This window comes from Eurypyga helias, unplaced genomic scaffold (assembly GCF_000690775.1).
Source record: "Eurypyga helias isolate BGI_N326 unplaced genomic scaffold, ASM69077v1 scaffold7005, whole genome shotgun sequence".
Classification (NCBI taxonomy): domain Eukaryota; kingdom Metazoa; phylum Chordata; class Aves; order Eurypygiformes; family Eurypygidae; genus Eurypyga; species Eurypyga helias.
Window position 1 is genome coordinate 72,447 of NW_010250767.1, and position 19,060 is coordinate 91,506.

Below are 19,060 nucleotides of genomic sequence, written 5' to 3' on the forward strand. Positions count from 1 at the left end.
TCTCCGCTTTTTGTTTGGAATCAGAGTGGATTAGTGTTTACACTTAAACTAGAAGCACCTTTTCTAACAGTGAAAGCATTAATTTTGAGTCCAGGAATTTTTAATACTCTCCAAGCTAAACCTAATTATTTTGAAAATTCTAGTAAAAATTCAGAGTGTTTAAGTGACTAGAAATATTCGACCTTTCAGCCATAAAGTGGTATTCATCTTTGATCAACTTTATTCCAAAACTGCAGACTATACCAAGGAGGACTTTATCTCTTTAGGTTATCACTGCAGATAGATAGTGCCTCTGAATTTGGAAAAGCAACCCTCTTAGCAGTCTTCAAAGCAATTACGTGGAGATGGGGCATGAAGAATTCTTTCTCCTCTTGAGAGGACAGCAAAACAAAAAAAATTTTGTCAAATGGTGAGTGTGTGCTCTTGAGGGGACTCCTAAAAGACATTAAAAAACAGTCCCCAAGAGTAAAATTTAATCTAGTGTAAAGTCCACCTGAACAATAATGTTTTACACAGTTTTTTGCAAGTCTCAAGAATATCTGTCTGACACTTTTGAAGTTTGCTGGACATGATCTAAATCCCTTTAAGCATTACAGGGGATGATAGCCACTTGCATTATTAGCTGGAAGTTCTTCAGGCAACTGTTTTTTAGATGCAATATATAGAGTTGTAAGTGAATCAGTCCTTGAAAAGTACAGATAGGGTATATGTCGCTTATCGATCAGCCACAGATGTTCAAAAGCAAACTAAAAACAATCAGTCTTTGTTAACTGAAGAAGATAAGGCATACAAACATAAAGCCATTATCTGCCTTTAGAAATGAATCTCTATCTCAGTAGCAATGTTGTATTGTCTTGCAACATGATTCATATGGCAGTGGTTTGGTTTGGTTTCTCTATTAGTAGTGAATAAATATTTCACATATCAGTTTCTGCCCACATTAGCTTTTTACCTCGGTAATTACCTTCACAATTATTCAAATAAAAATAAATAACTTAGCCACATTAGGACAGCCTATTTGTCTGAAGTAGAAATGACCTTGAATACAAGCTGCATTATGTTATGTGCCTGCAATGTATTTTTATGCAAGGAGAGTGTGTGCTGTTTGGATTTCAACAGGGCTGCACAAACAACACAGAAAATTCAGTGTCAGGAACCTATGAAAAAAAGTGTTCAGACTTCAGTGGAAAAATTAATAAAACATTTTGTTGTAGAAAACATACAGTAAAGAAGGGGTGTGACTGAGTCGCTTGCATTTGAAATAGTTTCTTTATAGCACTCATATTCATATACAGGTCTCGCCATTAGTATTTGTCTACCAAATATCAGATCGACTTTTTAAAGAAGGGGGGAGGGAAAGGTTTCTCCCCTTGCTTTTTATCTTTATTTAAATTAAGTTGGAATGCAGTAAATAAATTTCTAATATCTTTTCCTTATATACTCATTCAAATTGTCTCCAGAATTTCACACATCTTCACATTGTACTTTCTACATCTAACCCTGCAGCTGGCATGATTTTGATTTAATGCCTATTATTAAAAAGACTGAGTAGTATTTATAATAGTATTTATTCATCACTCAGCAAGACAATTTGAAAGACCTGTTTTCGCTCACTGGAAGCCTTTATATATTCCCAGTTTTCTCCTTCAAGTCAGGAAAAAAAGCCAACCAACATCAAGAAGCAGAATTTCAGGGGATGTATCTGCTTTCAAACAGAAGTTGGATGTTAAAACAAAAAAACAAAACAAAACTAAGAAAACCCACAAACCAAACAACAAAATAAAACCCAAACCATGTATACAGCAGGCTGTGTTTAAGTTTCTGTTATGACATTGTCCAGCCATGTGAGACTATGTACTGCACCAGAACTACCACCAGGTAGGTAGTAGAGAGAAACAGGCTTTTCCCTCTCCATACTTCAAGAGAAGATCAGAACAGCTGAAGATCCTTCCTTAAGTTTTATGGCAGTGTTTTTACTTCCATTGTGTTCAAGGACAAGTACTTTTCAAGCACCATGAAAGAAGCAAAAATGTTATCATTGTTGTGGTAGATTGTTATAATTTTAACACAGCTGCTTTCCAAAAGTCTTTATTTGTGCATCATTTATGTCATGGAAACTAATTAACTTCTGAGTAGTTTTGTAGCTAATCTTTGAACCTGTTCTGGTTCCAATCATAAAGTCTGTGTCTTTCACTAGGTCTTTCCAAAAAATTCCTGAAGTTTACCAAGTACTGAGCTGACATCTTCCTGATTATTTCTCTTTATAACTTTAAAATCTTCCTTCTGAACAGTAACAGTCATGTCAAAAGTCAGAATTTTGTATATGAAGTCAGAAGTCCTCCACGAGTATTACTCTTCATGTATTTGCACTCAATACTTTTGTAATTTAACTACCTTGTTACTCTCTCCTTAAAGGTTGTTCTGTTTGGTCTTGCCATTACAGACATACACACACAATTCATAGAATCATAGAATCATGGAATGGTTTGGGTTGGAAGGGACCTTCAAGACCATCTAGTCAACCCCCCTGCCATGGGCAGGGACACCTTCCACTAGACCAGGTTGCTCAAAGCCACATCCAGCCTGGCCTTGAACACTTCCAGGGATGGGGCATCCACAACATCTCTGGGCCACCTGTTCCAATTAGTATGCACACAAACATCTGTTAAATAAACTCCTAGTATTAAAAGCAAGTATTCATACACAAGCATCACAGTTTTGAATTGATTTATCAGCAAAAATGTATACTGCCCCGCTAGCAGGGTATGTCAAAGAATTATTAAAATTTTCTTCATAGGGTTTGTGGCAAAGAATGCTAATGTAGCATATTGCTGCACAACGTGTTTTTGCCAGAGAAAGCATCTCTAAATATGCAATTGAAGATTAAATCCACTAGATGGTTGCTGCAATTTCGGAATTTTACGGTTACCTATTATACTGGTTTTGGCTGGCATGGAGTTAATTTTTTTCACAGAAGCCCATATGGTGGTGAGTTTTAGATTGGTGACCAAAACAGTGTTGATAACACAGGGAAGATTTAGCTATCGCTGAGCTGGGCTTGCACAGAACCAAGGGCTTCCCTTTCTCACTCTGCCCCTCCCAGAGAGTAGGCTGGGGGTGGGCAAGAGGCTGGGAAGGGACACAACCAGAAGAGCTGACCTGAACTGACCATAGAGCTATCCTGTACCACACAGAGTTGTGTTCAACAATAGAAGGGGGAGAGGGAGTGGGGCTTGTGTCCACCACACCTATGTAAACCGTCCACCTCTAAAATGAGTCTTTGTTTGTATAATGTTTAGAAACCAAACTAAATCTATTTATTTATTTATTTTAAGTGGTGCTGGACTATCAGATACTTAATATGAGGACAGGTCAGTTATTAAATATACCTCCGTCTGAAGTTCTTCCCATCGAGTATTGAACTTCTCAAGCTTCTCATTGATCAATTCATCCATGATTCCACCATCAGTTAAAGTCTGAGCCAATTCTCGAATCTGACTGCGATTATCTTCTGGATGTCTCATTAAACGTTCCAAAGACTGAAACAAGGTCAAAAAAGTTGTTTGTTTTCCTTTCTGCAAATATTCTATAGAGCAATCACAATTTCACCTAAAAATGTAAGAAACTTCACATTTCATAAACAATAGGAGAGAAGAAAATATCTGTCTCATGCCTTGACAACAAATGTTATGTACTACTTATTACCTAAACAAAGAATTTTTTTTCACAAAGCAATAAACTGTATGCTTGATTTTAAAAACATGGACTTTACCCAATGAGTTCAGTAGGAGTATTTGTGTACTTAAAAATAAAAAAAATTCTTGAGCACCTGAATGGATGAAGTTTAACAGCAAAACTGTGTTATCAATGTAACATTTTGTATTTTAATCTATTGAGAGAATTAACTTAATTTCTACAAATTTGAAAGGTTCCATGAATTAAGTAATAATAAATAGAGTTGCAGTGCTATCCTGAAAGCTTGCTCTCACAGAAGCCTTCAACAGTTTTTGAATAGCTTAAGTGAGGGCCGTATTTTTTAAGAACATGTATGTTACTGTCCCCAAAAAATGCCTATGATATCAGGCACAATACACTTAATTACTCTGTTTCTCTTAGGTGGTTTCCAATTAAAACCTCATTTGTTGAATCAACTGAGAACATAGGACTTCTCACTCTTCTACATCTTGCTCATGTGTAATGATGATTCATAGTTAGTTTTGAATGTAATGTGATTTACAATTCATCAATACATGTGATTTGATGTTATTTAAGTCAGCACTTACATCCAGAGACTCAGAAATCTCTTCTGCACCTCCCTGGATATTTTCAGTTGCCTTGAGTTTCAGTTCAATCTCATTTAACCATTTATTTTCTGCATCCAAATATGACAATAATTCATGCCAACATGCCCATACCTCCTGACGGAGAAAAAAAAAAATGTTTGAGATTGACAATCTCACAGCTAACTGTTTCATATTACATGGTTATGGTGCCACAGAGTTGATTGTTTTCCCGGTATTTATATGTTTAAAAAAAAAAAACAAAACAAAACAAACCACAACCCAAACATGTTAATTGGAATAAAACTACATAAGATACCATAAAAAAGTGGATGCTTGCCAAACTTGAATCTTCAGTCTCATGAATTATCCACTTTATATACTTCTCTGTAAAATTTTCTTGTAATATATAAATATATAAATTATGAGAATTTTTAAAGTTCCACGTTAGAAGTTTATGTCTTTATTACAAGATGTAGGTAGATTGATTATATATTCTGTATATTAATTACAGAAAAAAGCACAGATTCATAAAATGTCTAAAAATACAGATTTCAAGAATTCTGAGTGAAATCTCTAAGGAAATTAATTCTAAACCACATTTAGCACAATTTATAGACCACTTAAGTGCTAGAGTACTACACATAATGTTGTAAAATGAAATTAGGTTCTTATTCTCACAGAAATAATTTATTGTCTAATATTTTATTTTTACAGTGACTGAAGATACCTAAATAAGCCAATAAAAATGGCACTTTATACACAAGAAAAACACTTAAATGACAATAAACCATCTTTTTATTGTTCCTTTTTTGGTAGTGAAAGTTAAAATAGTTTTATTAGGATGGATTAGGCTGTTTGTAGATCCAGTTTCTTGCAGTGAGATTCATCTCACCTAACTCTGGTCATATCATATGTGTCTGGTATAAGGAAGATGTTATAAAGGGGTATCACCACAATACAATGACATCCATGATCAGGGGAAATATAGCTTACCAGTTTAGACTGCACACAAAATTTTCCCCAGCGGGAGTTAGAGAACATAAATTTTAACCAGATATATAATTGTCCTGTGTGAAGTTAGCTATTGCAAATTACTTCACAACAAAAAATCATACCTAATTCACTGTGACCACTGTATAATATACAAATAGTCCTATGACAAGAACTTGTAATGGTGCTGGCCAAAATTGCAGGGTCAACTCAAAATGCATGAGGCATATTCAGCTTGCCAGCAGATCTAATGCGGTTCCCAAGCTGAGATAACACCACCTGTCCAGCTTCAGGGCCATTTAATCAAAATCCTTCGCAATGGAAGAAAAAAGCCTAGAGGAGCTGGTGAAGACAACGTCACGGGGTTGCCGCAGAAGCCAGATGCTTGGCTTAATCTCAAAAAGGATAAGAACCCTGAGCAGCCATTGCTGTCTCCCACTTAAGGGCCATGCCTTAGGCTTTTCTTTTAACTCTCCAGCATATATGTTTCTCAGCACATTTAGGTAAACAGCTCATACTATATGGTATTGGGTATAAGGCTCATAAAGGGAGGACAGCCTTGGGCTACTTATGATCCCATATGATAATACATCTTCCCTCTCTACTTTACTTCTGCAGTTAGAAGGGCTATAAATACAATGACTGACAAGATACCCAACCTCCAAAGTTTTGCACTTTCCATTCAGTCTGCTGCAGAGACGCTGGTAGCTGGTGATTAGAACATCAAGTTCTTTTTTCAAAGCCTCATGAGATGCAGGTGGAGCCTTTGCTATAAAATTATTCACAGAATCAGTAATAAGCTTCACTTTAACTTCTTTCTGCATGGCTTCCTCCTTTGCTCTCTGGGAAAAAAAAAAAAAAAAAGTTGTCCTGGTTTAAGAAGGAAACTGATTTCTAATAATTCTGTTAGAATTCTCTGTGACAGAATTCCGTTAGACACAAAAAGAAAAACAACCACCCCACAACAAGAAAAACTCACAAGCCATTTCATTCCCAGACTTTTTGACATAACCTTGAATGCATACAAAAATTTTTCTTTTCATTTTGTTACCAATACAAGATGCTCAATACAATTTAACATCTCCTCACAACTCTTTAGTTTTCTGGAGCTCTCAGAATAATAAAACCTTTCAATTTTTTGGGTTTTGGCTTTTTTTGGTTGGTTGGTTGGGGTATTTTTTTTTCCCCCAAAAAATGCTCCAAATATCTTTGCCATAATACCTCATGAACCATAAATGACAAAAATAAAAATCTGTACTGTTACAAATTCATGTACTCAGGTTTAAAGGTACAATGACAAGCAGCAAGACAGCAAAACATATTTCAGATTTATTTTCTCAATTACTCTTTAAATTCAAGTTAAGAACAGGGTCAAGGAAAGGAAAATAATTTTTCTCCAGTGTATACTTTACAATTTTATCAGAGCATTAATGTCAATTCCATGCTCTCACCTTACAGACAGAAAAATCAGTGTCATTATTCACCACCAGTGAACATTAACCTAGCATGAAGAGAGGACAAAGTGAAAAGGAAACATTCACCCAAGCAGCACTTCCTGTGTTTGAACCTTCAGCAGAGAAGTTTAGCAGAGGACAGACAGAGGAAAAAATGTTCTGAGGAACACAGAACCACAAATAGAGGGTGAATTAAACCCAAAAATTAACAAATTGCATGTTACTAAACAACCTGCCACCTTTTCCCCATTTTAGCCTATAAGCACAACTGATCAATCCAATTCCCAACTTTTTCCCTCCACTTTTTGTTACTCTCCCCTTTGTTATGCCATCTTAATAATAAGATATAAGATTGTCATACCTAGCAGTGTTTCCTCTGACAGCTTACAATGGGATGGTGTCTATGACTGCAGTCATACCGCTACTAAAAACCGAGTGAAGTTATACATAAATGTCATCAGTGTGTACTGGTCTTCACAGGAATTGAGATGAGAACTTCCTAGCCTGAAGACAATAAAATGAAACTTTGTTCCCAATAACCTTCTTTCTCTCCCATGAACCAGAATAATTGGGATCAGGCTGTCATTACCAGAGAAAGCTTACTAGGTTGCTCTGGGCTTTATTCTTTCCTAGACGTAGGAAGAAATGGCCTGCAGGATAAAGAGAGTTGTTCTGGTCCAGAATATCCTGTTGTGTGACCAGAGAGGTGGCTGCAAGCCTTCGGGGAAAAGGATCATCAGAAGCAGGTGAAGGGATGCATGACAAATTATATGGTTATCTGCATAGGCTGATGTGTCACGGTTTGAATATCCCTGTACTTCAGCTGGAAGTACAGAATATTCACCAGGAAATCCATTGGCGTTGTCTAAAACTGTACATTTAACCAATTTCATTACACATGGCAATTTATAAATTTGAATTTTGTTATTTAATTACTAAAAAAGAACTGTATCTCTTGAGCAAATGTTTACTTTTGATATATTTGTCTCATTTACAATGAATTGATATTGTTCCATATATTTCCATATATTTTGAATATTCTGACTAGCATCAACTCATTTCTGTCAGTAAATTAAGAGATCATCAGTTGTATGGTTAGATAATCTCAAACACTGGCAAAACCCTATGCACAATGAAGAGTTTGTGACCAAAGTATTGGATAGATTGTTAAAACCATATAATCTGACTTCCTGAACAGCACAGGCTACATAACGCACCTATGAAATAAAAAAAAAAAAAAGCCCATATCCAGTGTCTGAGTAACATTATATTTGAGCATGAGCAACAGCATATTTGAGTATCACAAATTAGCAGGTTTTGTCCAAAGGCCATATTTATCCCACGTGAAAGAAATATTATTGCCTTGAGACAAAAATATACTATTACTAAATTGAAGAAATAAAATACGCATGCTTGTTAAATGTCAACATGCATCCGGAAGTACTAATTTCTTTTTTCTCTCTAATATAAAAAGAAGACACAAAACTCTTATCAGTTAACTCTTGCTAACATCTGGTTCTTAGGAATTATTCCCTAAGTAAAAATGTTGAAGCTGCATCAAAATCAAGTATTCGATAGAGAAAAGACAAAAAAAGCAATGCAGTATTGTGAAAGATTAAATATATTCCAGCATAATCCAAATAGAGGTTACCTTAAGGTAACTTTTAAAAATTTATGGCTAGCAAGGTGTTCTCAATTTAAGAGTAGACTTTCTTTACAATGAAAACTTCAAAAAGAATTTTAAACACATTTCAAAGAATTAGTTCATCTTTTACCTTCAGTTCCTCAACAGCTGTCTGTAGTTCATCTGGTGTTTTATACTCAAAATCTCTTTCCAGATATTCTTCTTCGGCTTGTGTTATCCATTCATGCATTTCTGACAAATCCTTCCTGAGACTCACAGTCTTATCCAAACCACCTTTTAGTGCTGCCTTCTTAGCATAGGCCTTTCAGAAAGAAAACATTACATGGTACTTGAAGCAAGGCTACAGTACAAGCTTGACCATATTTCAGCCTGAAAAGAACAGAATTACATCCTATACTAATAGCATTGCTGTAATTAGGCAGATGTTAACAAGTAATTAGATAGGTATTAATACTAGGTAACTGAAAATGTATTACATGTGTATGCATTCTTTTTTTAGCGACTCACTGCTGTGCAGAATGATTTTTCAATGATCCTGTAACAAGACTCTGCAACATATTCTGCAGTCATCAGAAAACAAATCTGAAAAACCATCACCCAGGGACTATCTTCTAAAATATGTAAAAAGAACAACTACAGGGGATCTTAAAGGTGCACCCAAGGATGAAAACAGAGGCTATTGACCTGTAAAGTCAGATAACCTTCTCCCAGTTTCGATGCAACTTGCTAGAAAATAAAGCAATATGTATATCTATTCTTTTACTGATGAAGTCGTCATTGAAGTTCTCAGAAAAGTGTATTACCTGACGAGAGGTAAGTAAAAAAGGAATCTCCTATTGGGAGAAACTATTTATCTTACAGGGAAAAATACTTTTGTTAAATCCTTTGTCAATCACTATATAGGGATCATACAGCTTATGTTATATAGTTCATGTATAGAACTAGAACTAGATGATCTTTAAGGTCCCTTACAACACAAACCATTCTATGCTTCTATGAACTGTGCATCAACTTATCAAAATTGTCCATAACTGATTGAGCCATTGGCTGAGCCACCTTTCAATGGTATAAAGAAGTTCGCAACAAAACCAGCTAGTTGCATTGGTGCCATTTGCAAGGTTGGGTATGAAGAGCTGAACACTCCAATACCATGCACTGTGATGCTACTTCAGTAAATGTTATTTTTGTACAAATGTTATTTTTGTACCTCTTCATCAGGAGGTATTGCATCTTAGTGTTTTTTTGCTGTTAATGGTTTCGTTACCCATCCTTGAGCACTATCTGTTAAACTTAAGTATTGTTCTACAAAAAATTGTTTTACAGAACAAAACAGAGTAATAATAAAAATGTCATGTTCAACAAGTATAAATACAGAATCATATGTGGCCCTGTTAAATTGCCTTTTTCTCAGTCACAGCACCAGAGGAGTGGATAATCTCCCATCACTTGGAAAGACTATCTGAATGTCAGTTGTTAGCCCTCACAGTCTTATTAACTGCATGTGTATCATCTCAGGCTGACTTTTCAAAATCCTTTTAACAAATCTCCACAGACCAAACAGATTTTCATATTTACTACTCATGCAGGCTGGATGAGGCTTTGAGCAACCTGGTCTAGTGGAAGGTGTCCCTTCCCATGGCAGGGGGGTTGGAACTAGGTGATATTTAAGGTCCCTTCCAACCCAAACTGTTCTGTGATTCTATGTTTTTTAAAAGCATTCTCATAGCAATCATGAAATTATGATAGGGCTTTTGATTCTCAGAGAAGTAAGGAGAGCTGTCAGCAAAACTGACTCCTTGGACTTCCAGAGGGCTGACTTTGGTCTGTTTAGGGGTCTGGTTGACAGCATCCCTGAGGAGGTAGACCTAAAGTCCAAGAAGGATGAAGATTCTTCAAGAAAGAAGTCTCAAAGGTGCAGGAGCAGGCTGTGCCCCTGTGCAGGAAGACAAGATGGTGAGGAAGAAGACCGGCCTGGCTGAACAGTGAGCTTTGGCTGGAACTCGGGGGCAAAAAAGGAGGATTTATGACTTTATTTAAGAAAGATGAGGTAGGCAACTCAAGAGGACAGCTAGGATTTCATGAGGTTATGCATGGAGAAAGTTAAAAGGGCCAAAGCTCAAGTAGAAATTTATCTGGCTATAGCTGTAAAACACAACTAAAAAAAGTTTCTATAAAGACATTAGCAACAAAAGGAGGAGTAAGGAAAATCTCCATCCTTTCATGGATGCAAAGGGAAGCATAATGAGGAAGGATGAGGAGAAGTCTGAGGTACTTAATGCCTTCTTTACCTCAGTGTTTAAGAGCAAGACTGGTTGTTCTCCAGGTACCCAGCCCCCTGAGCTGTAAGATGAGGAAGGGGAGCAAAACGAAGCTCCCAAAATCCAAGGGGCTATGGTTAGCAACCTGCTATATGACTTAGACACACACAGGTCTATGGGACCAGATGGGATCCACCCAAGTGTGCTGTGGGAGCTAGTGGAAGTGCGCACTAAGCCACTTTCCACCACCTATCAGCAGCCCTGGCTAACGAGGGAGGTCCCAGTTAACTGGCGGTTAGTCAGTGTGACACCCATCTACAAGAAGGGATGGAAGGAGGCTCTGAGGAGCTACAGGCCTGTCAGTCTTGAGTGTCATCTCACGGCACATACAGAGCCAGGTGATCAGGCTCAGTCAGTTTGGGTTTATGAAAGGCAGGTCCTGCTTGACTAACCTGTTCTCTTTCTATGACAAGGTAACTTACTTAGTGGATGAGGGAAAGGCTGTGAGTGTTGTCTACCTAGACTTCAGTAAAGTCTTTCGCACTATTTCTCACAGTATTCTCTTGGAGAAACTATCTGCTCATAGCTTGGGTGGGCACACTCCTCATGAAGTTAACTAGGGAATGATATCCAGTTGGCAGCCCATCACAAATGGTGTTCCCCAGGGCTCAGTACAGGAGCCAGTTCTGTTTAATATCTTTATCAATAATCCAGATGAGGGGATCGAATGCACCCTCAGTAAGTTTGCAGATGACACCTAGTTGTTCGGGAGTGTTGATCTGCTTGAGAGAAGAAAGGCTCTACAGAGGGATCTGGACAGGCTGGATCGATGGGCCAAGGCCAACTGTATGTGGTTTACCAAGGCCAAGTGCAGGGTCCTGCACTTGGGCCACCACCACCCCCTACAATGCTACAGGCTTATGGAAGAGAGGCTGGAAAGCTGCCCATCAAAAAAGGACCTGGGGGTGTTGGTTGGCAGTCAGCTGAATATGAGCCAGCAGTGTGCCCAGGTGGCCAAGAAGGCCAATGGCCCGCTGGCTTGTATCAGGGACAGTGTGGCCACCAGGAGTAGGGAAGTGATTGTCCCCCTGTACGCGGCATTGGTGAGGCTGGATCTTGAATCCCATCTTCAGTTTTGGGCCCCTCACTACAAGAAAGACACTGAGGTGCTGGAGCATGTCCAGAGAAGGGCAACAGAGCTGGTGACAGCTCTAGAGCACAAGTCCTGTGACGAACAACTGAAGGAACTGGGGTTATTTAGCCTGGAGAAGAGGAGGTTCAGGGGAGACCTTATCACTCTCTACAACTACCTGAAAGGAGGTTGCAAAGAGGTGATGCTTGGTCTCTTGTGACAAGTGATAGGACAAGAGAAAATGGCCTCAAGTTGCTGCTACAGACAGGATCAATAAAATGTCATATAGATTTCAAAGATCAAATTTTTGATAACTCTATATATATGTAAAAAAAACCCCAACATGGAAGCTATTTTTCACATGCAAAGTAAATAATAATAATTTTAGAAAACATTAGACCACCCTGAAAGGTAATAGTTTTACTGTTATACAAATATATATGTAAAAAGTAAATATCAGAATGAACTAGTAGAAAAAAAAGTAAAAATAAGAGAACATGAAAGATGTTTTCTTTGAACTGTCAGAAAGAATGAAAATAAAAATGCAAGAATAGTAATTTTTAGCTTCCTTAATCAGTAGAATTATTTACTAAGAACTTATTTAATTAAAATAACTGTCCTTTCCTTTTATGCCTCATTCTCTCAAATGCATGTGACCATTGGAAACTGTAATTTGCACACACACATATGCACACATATTCATAATTCCAACTTATTTGAATTCTGAATTCTTCACTGCTTTAGCATCTTTTTTGCTTCTAGACTAATGACACGGAAACACAATAACACAAATTGAAATACAGATACAGAATATCTAATAAATACAGAACTTGATTTTTTGGCAAATGACTATATAGTCCTTTCAGAAAGCTAGTTTTGCCAGAGCCATAAATGACATTGCTGTTAAGGTCTAAGATATAAGTATATAAGTTAGTTATAAAAATAATAAAATATTGTATTACAATATAAATGTATCTACTTTATTATTGGTACATGCTAAATAAAATTTCTAAAATAGAAGTTTAATTAATGTGAACAAATATGTCTAAATTTAGTTCCATTTCTACTGGATATGCATAGAAGGATAAATTCTGCCAATGAGAAGTCTAATTATTAATTTAAAATGAACCTATCAGAGCAGGAGACTTGTTACCTGTTGGCAAATGTGTTCCCATTGAACATTGAGCTCCTTTAGTTCTGCCTCTATTCTGGAAGCAAATTGTGGCTCTGCTTCACTCTTCATTTTCTTCCCAACCTCATTAACACTGTTCAAACTGGGCTGGATCGTCTGGATATCATTTACTAAAGCCTAGAGAAATAGCAGAAGATTAGGCAAGCTGCATTCACATAAATTTTCAGATATATTATCCCTATCAAAACGTGTACATGAGATTCTGATATGTCTCTGTTCCAGATCTCCAGTCAAACGAGAACAATTTACAGACTTAACGATGGAAATAAATAAAAAAAGAATGAGCAGCTGTAATGTGGTAAGCTATTCTATATCAGATAGAGTTCATTTGCAATATACATGTTTTAAATGTTATGTACATATTATATATAAACATGTATAGTGTTGTATTACAAGTATCTATTATAACGCCTCAATCTTGTATTCACATTTGCACAAGAGAATTACATCATAGTAGTGAAAAATTATTTGTGAATCCTTATTAATGATGCCACAATTACCCTTGGGATGGTAACTCACCTGGTATCTTCCTTAAAGTGATCAGAATGGTGATATTCTCTGGTTATGTCTAGTTATTAGATTTATATTTGTGGTTGAATATTATTTAAGCCTTGAGGCTTCCTACAGAGTAGAAAATGCTGGAAGTGCAAATACATAAAATATGATGATGATCTTGGTAGCTTTATTATATATTAATGGCTTATATTTGTGCAAACGTTTCATAAATTCAGGTGCAGGTTGTAAAGGAGTTACATGTAACTTACTACTCTGTAGAGCTAAGTATTGTTTTATATAATTTATAATAATTTTTATTCAAATAAGGGGTAAGAGGGAAAGTCTAAGCAGCTCATAGTTCTGTATGATCAATATGTATGTTTCATAATATTTGCACATCCTACCAGAACATTTACAGAACTTGTAAATTCCACTGAATATATAGACAAGAACTATAATGGATTACAAGATTCACTGTAGTTACGCACTCTGTTGGGACAGGCAGAATTTGTAAACCGTGGGATGAAAGTATCAATACTTCATGATGCTTTAAAACTCTTCTGAGGCAAAACTGTAGAACTTTAAAGTTCATTGAAAAAAGTGGATGTAAATCAGAATATATGCAAGTTCTTTTGGTACAGTCAGAAAAGGTTGTATATCATGTGTAAATAACAGATACAGAAAAACATCTTCTGGCACAGATTGTACAGTATATAACAAATACATCTGCAATGTTTTTAAACTCAACAAGGTAAATAAACAGTTATGTCAAGAGGCTACTAACTTATTATTTGCTGCTAGTACTCTCCTTTGATGGTTTGGTCCTGACATAAATACATAATGATACCATCACTGTAAGCTTCCTCACTGTATTAAAATTTGCCATTTTTTAGCAGAATTTTCCTTCAAACCCAGGAAACACAGGAAGTTCAAATACATTGCACATGACAACCCCCTTACAACATGAATTTATGTTTAGAAACAGCAATCTTGTAACTTCTGTATACGCTAGGCTCATAGAGAAGAATTGAATAATTGTCAAGCAGGCAGCTAATACTCACTGTGCATTGCTCAAGCTGCTTTTCCAGTGCTTCTGTATCACCAAGGGCAGGCCACTCTTCCTTCAGAAAAACATCCACTTCAGCCATCCACTTCTTCAGTGTTTTAGTGTCATTCTGTTCATTAAAAAGACATTTTATTACATCGCTAAGAACCTGACTGACACTACTGTAATTCATCCTGGCCCTATGACTAAAACTCATTGCAATCTAATTTCAAGATAATTGAACAGTCTGAAAAATACAAACACAGTAAAGAGGCAAACCCAATTTTATCTGGGACTGTCCTCCACCCTTCAGCCTGCACTCTGACCATTTCTACCTTCGTTTAATGTATCCACAAGTGGGTAACTTTCTGATGCTTGAGTTTACACCTCCCAGATGTCCTTTGCGAACATATTTTCTCATATGGCTTCAGGCAACACATACTTTGAAATTAATGCTGGATCACCTATCAAATCCTCCTGTGCTTCACTTTAAATATCGGGCTCCTTGTGGAAGTTGCATGCTCTACTGCCTATTTCTCTTCCAGAACACAACACAGAAAAACTCCCTTACTACTCAGAATAAAACCAAACCAAACCAAAAAAAACCCTGTAACAGTAATTGAAACAGGTTCACTTCAGAAACGAAGATCATATAATGTCTATGAGTCATTTCAGAGACTGATTCTTAGTTACTGTTCTAGCAGTAGAATATTTGTAATGAGCAATTTCCTTTCTGTAGTCTTTCATTAATCCTCACCATTAATAAAAAAAGCGGAACATCAAATACTTGAAGAGGGAATGCTACACAGCCCAGGCAACATTACATAATCTAAAACTGTGAAAGGTAGAATGAGATTTAAAAAATGTCACTTAAATCTATTCTAAAATGCCACTGTAGGTAAACAATTAGATACACATGTTGAAATAAAAATTATAAAGAGCAAAAATTTGAAATGCAAATTGTAAAGTATTTGTTCATCAAACTGTTTTCACAAACAGTGAAGTACATATTGATATTATATGCTGAATGCAAAGTTGAATTAAAGCACAAAAAAGGACACCTCATTAGAATACAGTCTGTGACCTGAAGTGTGTACAGAAATGCCTTAGCAACTGTTGCGAGATAAATAACCACAGTGAGCATTTTCCTAATGGGCATGATATTTTTAACAGCAAGTTAATGTGCAAAATGAACTGAATTAATAAAAATGATCATACAGTAATTATCAGTATACTTCAGAATGGCAATTACCAAAACACTGCTGGAGTGTCTAGTGTGCATTTGATTATCATTGAGATTAAAAATAGTTCAGGATCATATTTCATTATCAAACTTTAATACTTTTACACGAATACTTTAAGTATAGTTCATTAATGCTGGCAAATATAGATCTAATGGGATTTACTTAAAAAGGAATCAGTCTCCAGCTACCAGTGAAGATCTAATGTATGACTTGCATTTTGAATTATTCTGTAAATGCATTTTATTTGTCAACACTGACTTTTTCGTATCCTTTGTTGGTGCATGCCATAAATTGCAACAACTAAAACAATTGTCTGGAAGACAAGGTATACAAGGGGTTGAAAAGACCATGTTTTTTATATTAACTATGTATTACAGTGACTTCAGCAATAAATATAAAGGCTAAGATTTGTATGCAACAATAGCCCACATAGCTTTAAAAATATGTGCCCTACAGAGCATGGTCATGATGTTCAGGATCATGTCCTTTTAAAAGCAGTGAGGCAACCTGTAAATCTCCAGAAAATTTGGAGATTGGAGGGGTGGGAGGGGAAGGGCAAAGTTGTAGTTTCTCAAGCAAAATGTGTTTGCTCAATTGCAAATATTTTATTGTACTATTGATAAACCACTTTCCAGTTTTCCTATATATATTGAGTGGAAGGTTTTGCTAGTAGTGGTGGCCTCTGTGAGGAGAGGTCAGGTGCTGCCCTGTGCTGGACACAGCCAGGTCTCCAATGGACCCACCACAGGACACAGATGACCTCAGGCTGGCTAGTGACACCTCTGTGATAATACAGTTAAGTCAGACAAAGCGTGCCAGACAGGCACAGTAGGAGAGAAAAAAGTGAGAAACAGTCCTGAAGACACCAAGGTGAGTGAGGAAGGAAGGAGAGGAGATTCTCCAGCTGCCACAGTAGAGATTCTCTGCACCCTGTGATTGTTGTCCCCCTGAAGCCTATGAAAGTCCATGGTAGGTCAAATATTCACCCTGCAGTACATGGAAGGCTCCACACTGGAACAGTTGGATATGCCCTTTAGGAGGCTATAGCCCTCACAGAGTCCACACAGAAGCAGATAATTCCTGAAGGACTGCAGCCCCTGGGAGGACACACACTGGTGAAGGGGAGAAGAGTGAGGAGGAGAAGCAGCAGAGAGGAGCTGTTACAGACTGACTGCAGTCCCCATTCCCTATTCCCCTGTGCCCCTTGGGGAGAGAGGAGACAAGAGTAAAATAAGGGAGTGCAGTCTAGGAAAAAGAGAAGGAGGGGAGGCGTCCTTTTATTTTTTTTCTTTTTTTTTTCTCACTACTCAAATCTACTTAAATTGACAATCGATGAAATCAGTTTTCCCCAAGTTGTGTCGGTGCCTGTGATGGTAACTGGTAAGTGATCTCCCTGTCTTCATCTAACGCAAGAGCTTTTCCATACTATTTTCTCCTCCTGTCCTGCTGAGGACAGGGTGTGAGAGACCAGCTGTGAGGGCATCTGGCTGCTGGTCAAGATTATTGCACTGTACCATGAAACTTCATCTCATGGTCAGCTTCAAAAGTCGTGTAGCTATGGACCCAAAGTTACAATTTAGAGAAACATGACATTTCAGTGGGTAATTACCAGTGGTACTGATAAAAATTTTCCTCCTTTTTTGGTCCATTTTGTTTGTCTAAAAACTGATGCAGAGTAACGAAGTAATGAGTACTTTTTTTCTTCTCTAAAAAGAAATCAATTTTTTTTACTCTAGAAAAGCAGAAATATAAGAATACTTTGACCAAAAAAAAAAAAAAAAAAAAAAATCCTGAACTGACAACTCAATTAAGCTGAAAATAACAATTACAGTTCACATGCTATTGTATTATAGTTCACAACATGGAACAAATCATGTATCATGTTCTACTACCAGCAAACCAAAGCCAAGGACAGAAATATTTGATGTTGTAAATAGAAGAAATACAGGGAAACAACAGAAGAAACACACTGTGAGAACACAACTTTGAGTATGGCTGCAGGACCTCAACCTTCAGAACTTTCTTTGACATATCCCCCATGAGTATGCAGGTGTTCATTTGCATGGGGAAGAGGAGAGATCACGTATAAAAATTTGAAATACTTTCTCCATTTTTGTGACTGGTTAATCTAAATTCCTCTAAAACCTGTTCCTTGAAATAATATGGAAATAGAACAGGAATATGTTAAAACTGGACGTATTTTAAACCTTAAATAACCTAAGTCATAGACATCCTCTGTAATGGTGATATATGTGATTTATAAATAAGTAAAAAATAGGACATCCTCACAATAAGAGAAACAACGTAAGGTTTCAATGCTATCATTCTAAATACCTGAAATTAATGCAACTGAGTAAGTCATGTACACTTATGCTTTCTGGCAGCTGATGCCAAGACATTACCATATTACAAATGATTTTAATTATGTAAGTAAATCCCTTAAAGTCAATATGGTTGGAGCTATTTCAGCTGCATGAAAAAGTACTCCAGCTAAATTGAAAAAGAAAGTAGAGGAATATTAGCAGCAATTGCACTGAAATCAAAGTTCAGTTTTACTACTGAAATAACCGACGCAAAATCAGAATTAAAAGTAAAATCTTGTACCCATCAAAATCAGGTGAGCGTTTAAATATATTTTAGGAACCACTTTGATATTTCTCTTAGTTGTTATTTTCTTGAGATGTATCAATGCATGCTGTGCTATTCCCACAATCACAAGCCACCACACAGAAGTTGAGCTGAAAAATTTTGGTTGACCTGGAATCGCTGGAGTTTAGTCATAAGCTCCTCAAGTTTCTGGCAATGTTCCACCAGCTGTGTTGATAATTTCTTCCAGCGGCCAAGGATCACCTCAATCTCCGATCGATACTTCTGGCTGACTTCTGCAGGGGCTTTCCTGGCCATGTCTTCCACAGTTGTGCTGAGATAGTTCAGGCCTTTTTGCTGCTCTTGCAGAGAAATTTGTAGAGCCTATGAATAAGAAGCAAATACTATCCTGATTCATGTGTCAGACAATTCTCTTTGTTTCACATAAGCTGGACTGCTGAAGAAAGGACTGAAAATTAAAAATGTAGGTCACCTTTGCTAAAACATCTGATATCTTCTACTGAGGAAGTTGGAATTTCTTTTCTCACACAAACCAGAAAGTGGAATTTTCAGTTGAACTGAGAATATAACTAGAGGTGTTTGTGCTTGTTAATACAGGTGTTCCATATACAATTCATTAATTTGAGACAGGAATTTACTATAGCCCTAATGATTACACTTTCAAAACAATCAGATTATACATGGACAAAAAGAAAAAACTTAGAACTTTTTCTTT

The 19,060-nt window shown here is 36.8% G+C and overlaps 1 protein-coding gene across 1 annotated transcript in view; it reads right to left on the bottom strand.

The window, feature by feature from the left end:
• LOC104509747 (dystrophin-like) overlaps nucleotides 1-19,060 on the bottom strand; it is a gene marked incomplete at its 5' end in the record, with an annotated part of 131,193 nt that overhangs the window by 69,747 nt on the left and 42,386 nt on the right. Inside the window, 7 exon segments of the mRNA XM_010151784.1 lie at nucleotides 3,390-3,539; nucleotides 4,284-4,418; nucleotides 5,933-6,115; nucleotides 8,503-8,673; nucleotides 12,916-13,071; nucleotides 14,511-14,624; nucleotides 18,496-18,708. Of these exon segments, the coding sequence (XP_010150086.1) occupies nucleotides 3,390-3,539; nucleotides 4,284-4,418; nucleotides 5,933-6,115; nucleotides 8,503-8,673; nucleotides 12,916-13,071; nucleotides 14,511-14,624; nucleotides 18,496-18,708 (1,122 nt within the window).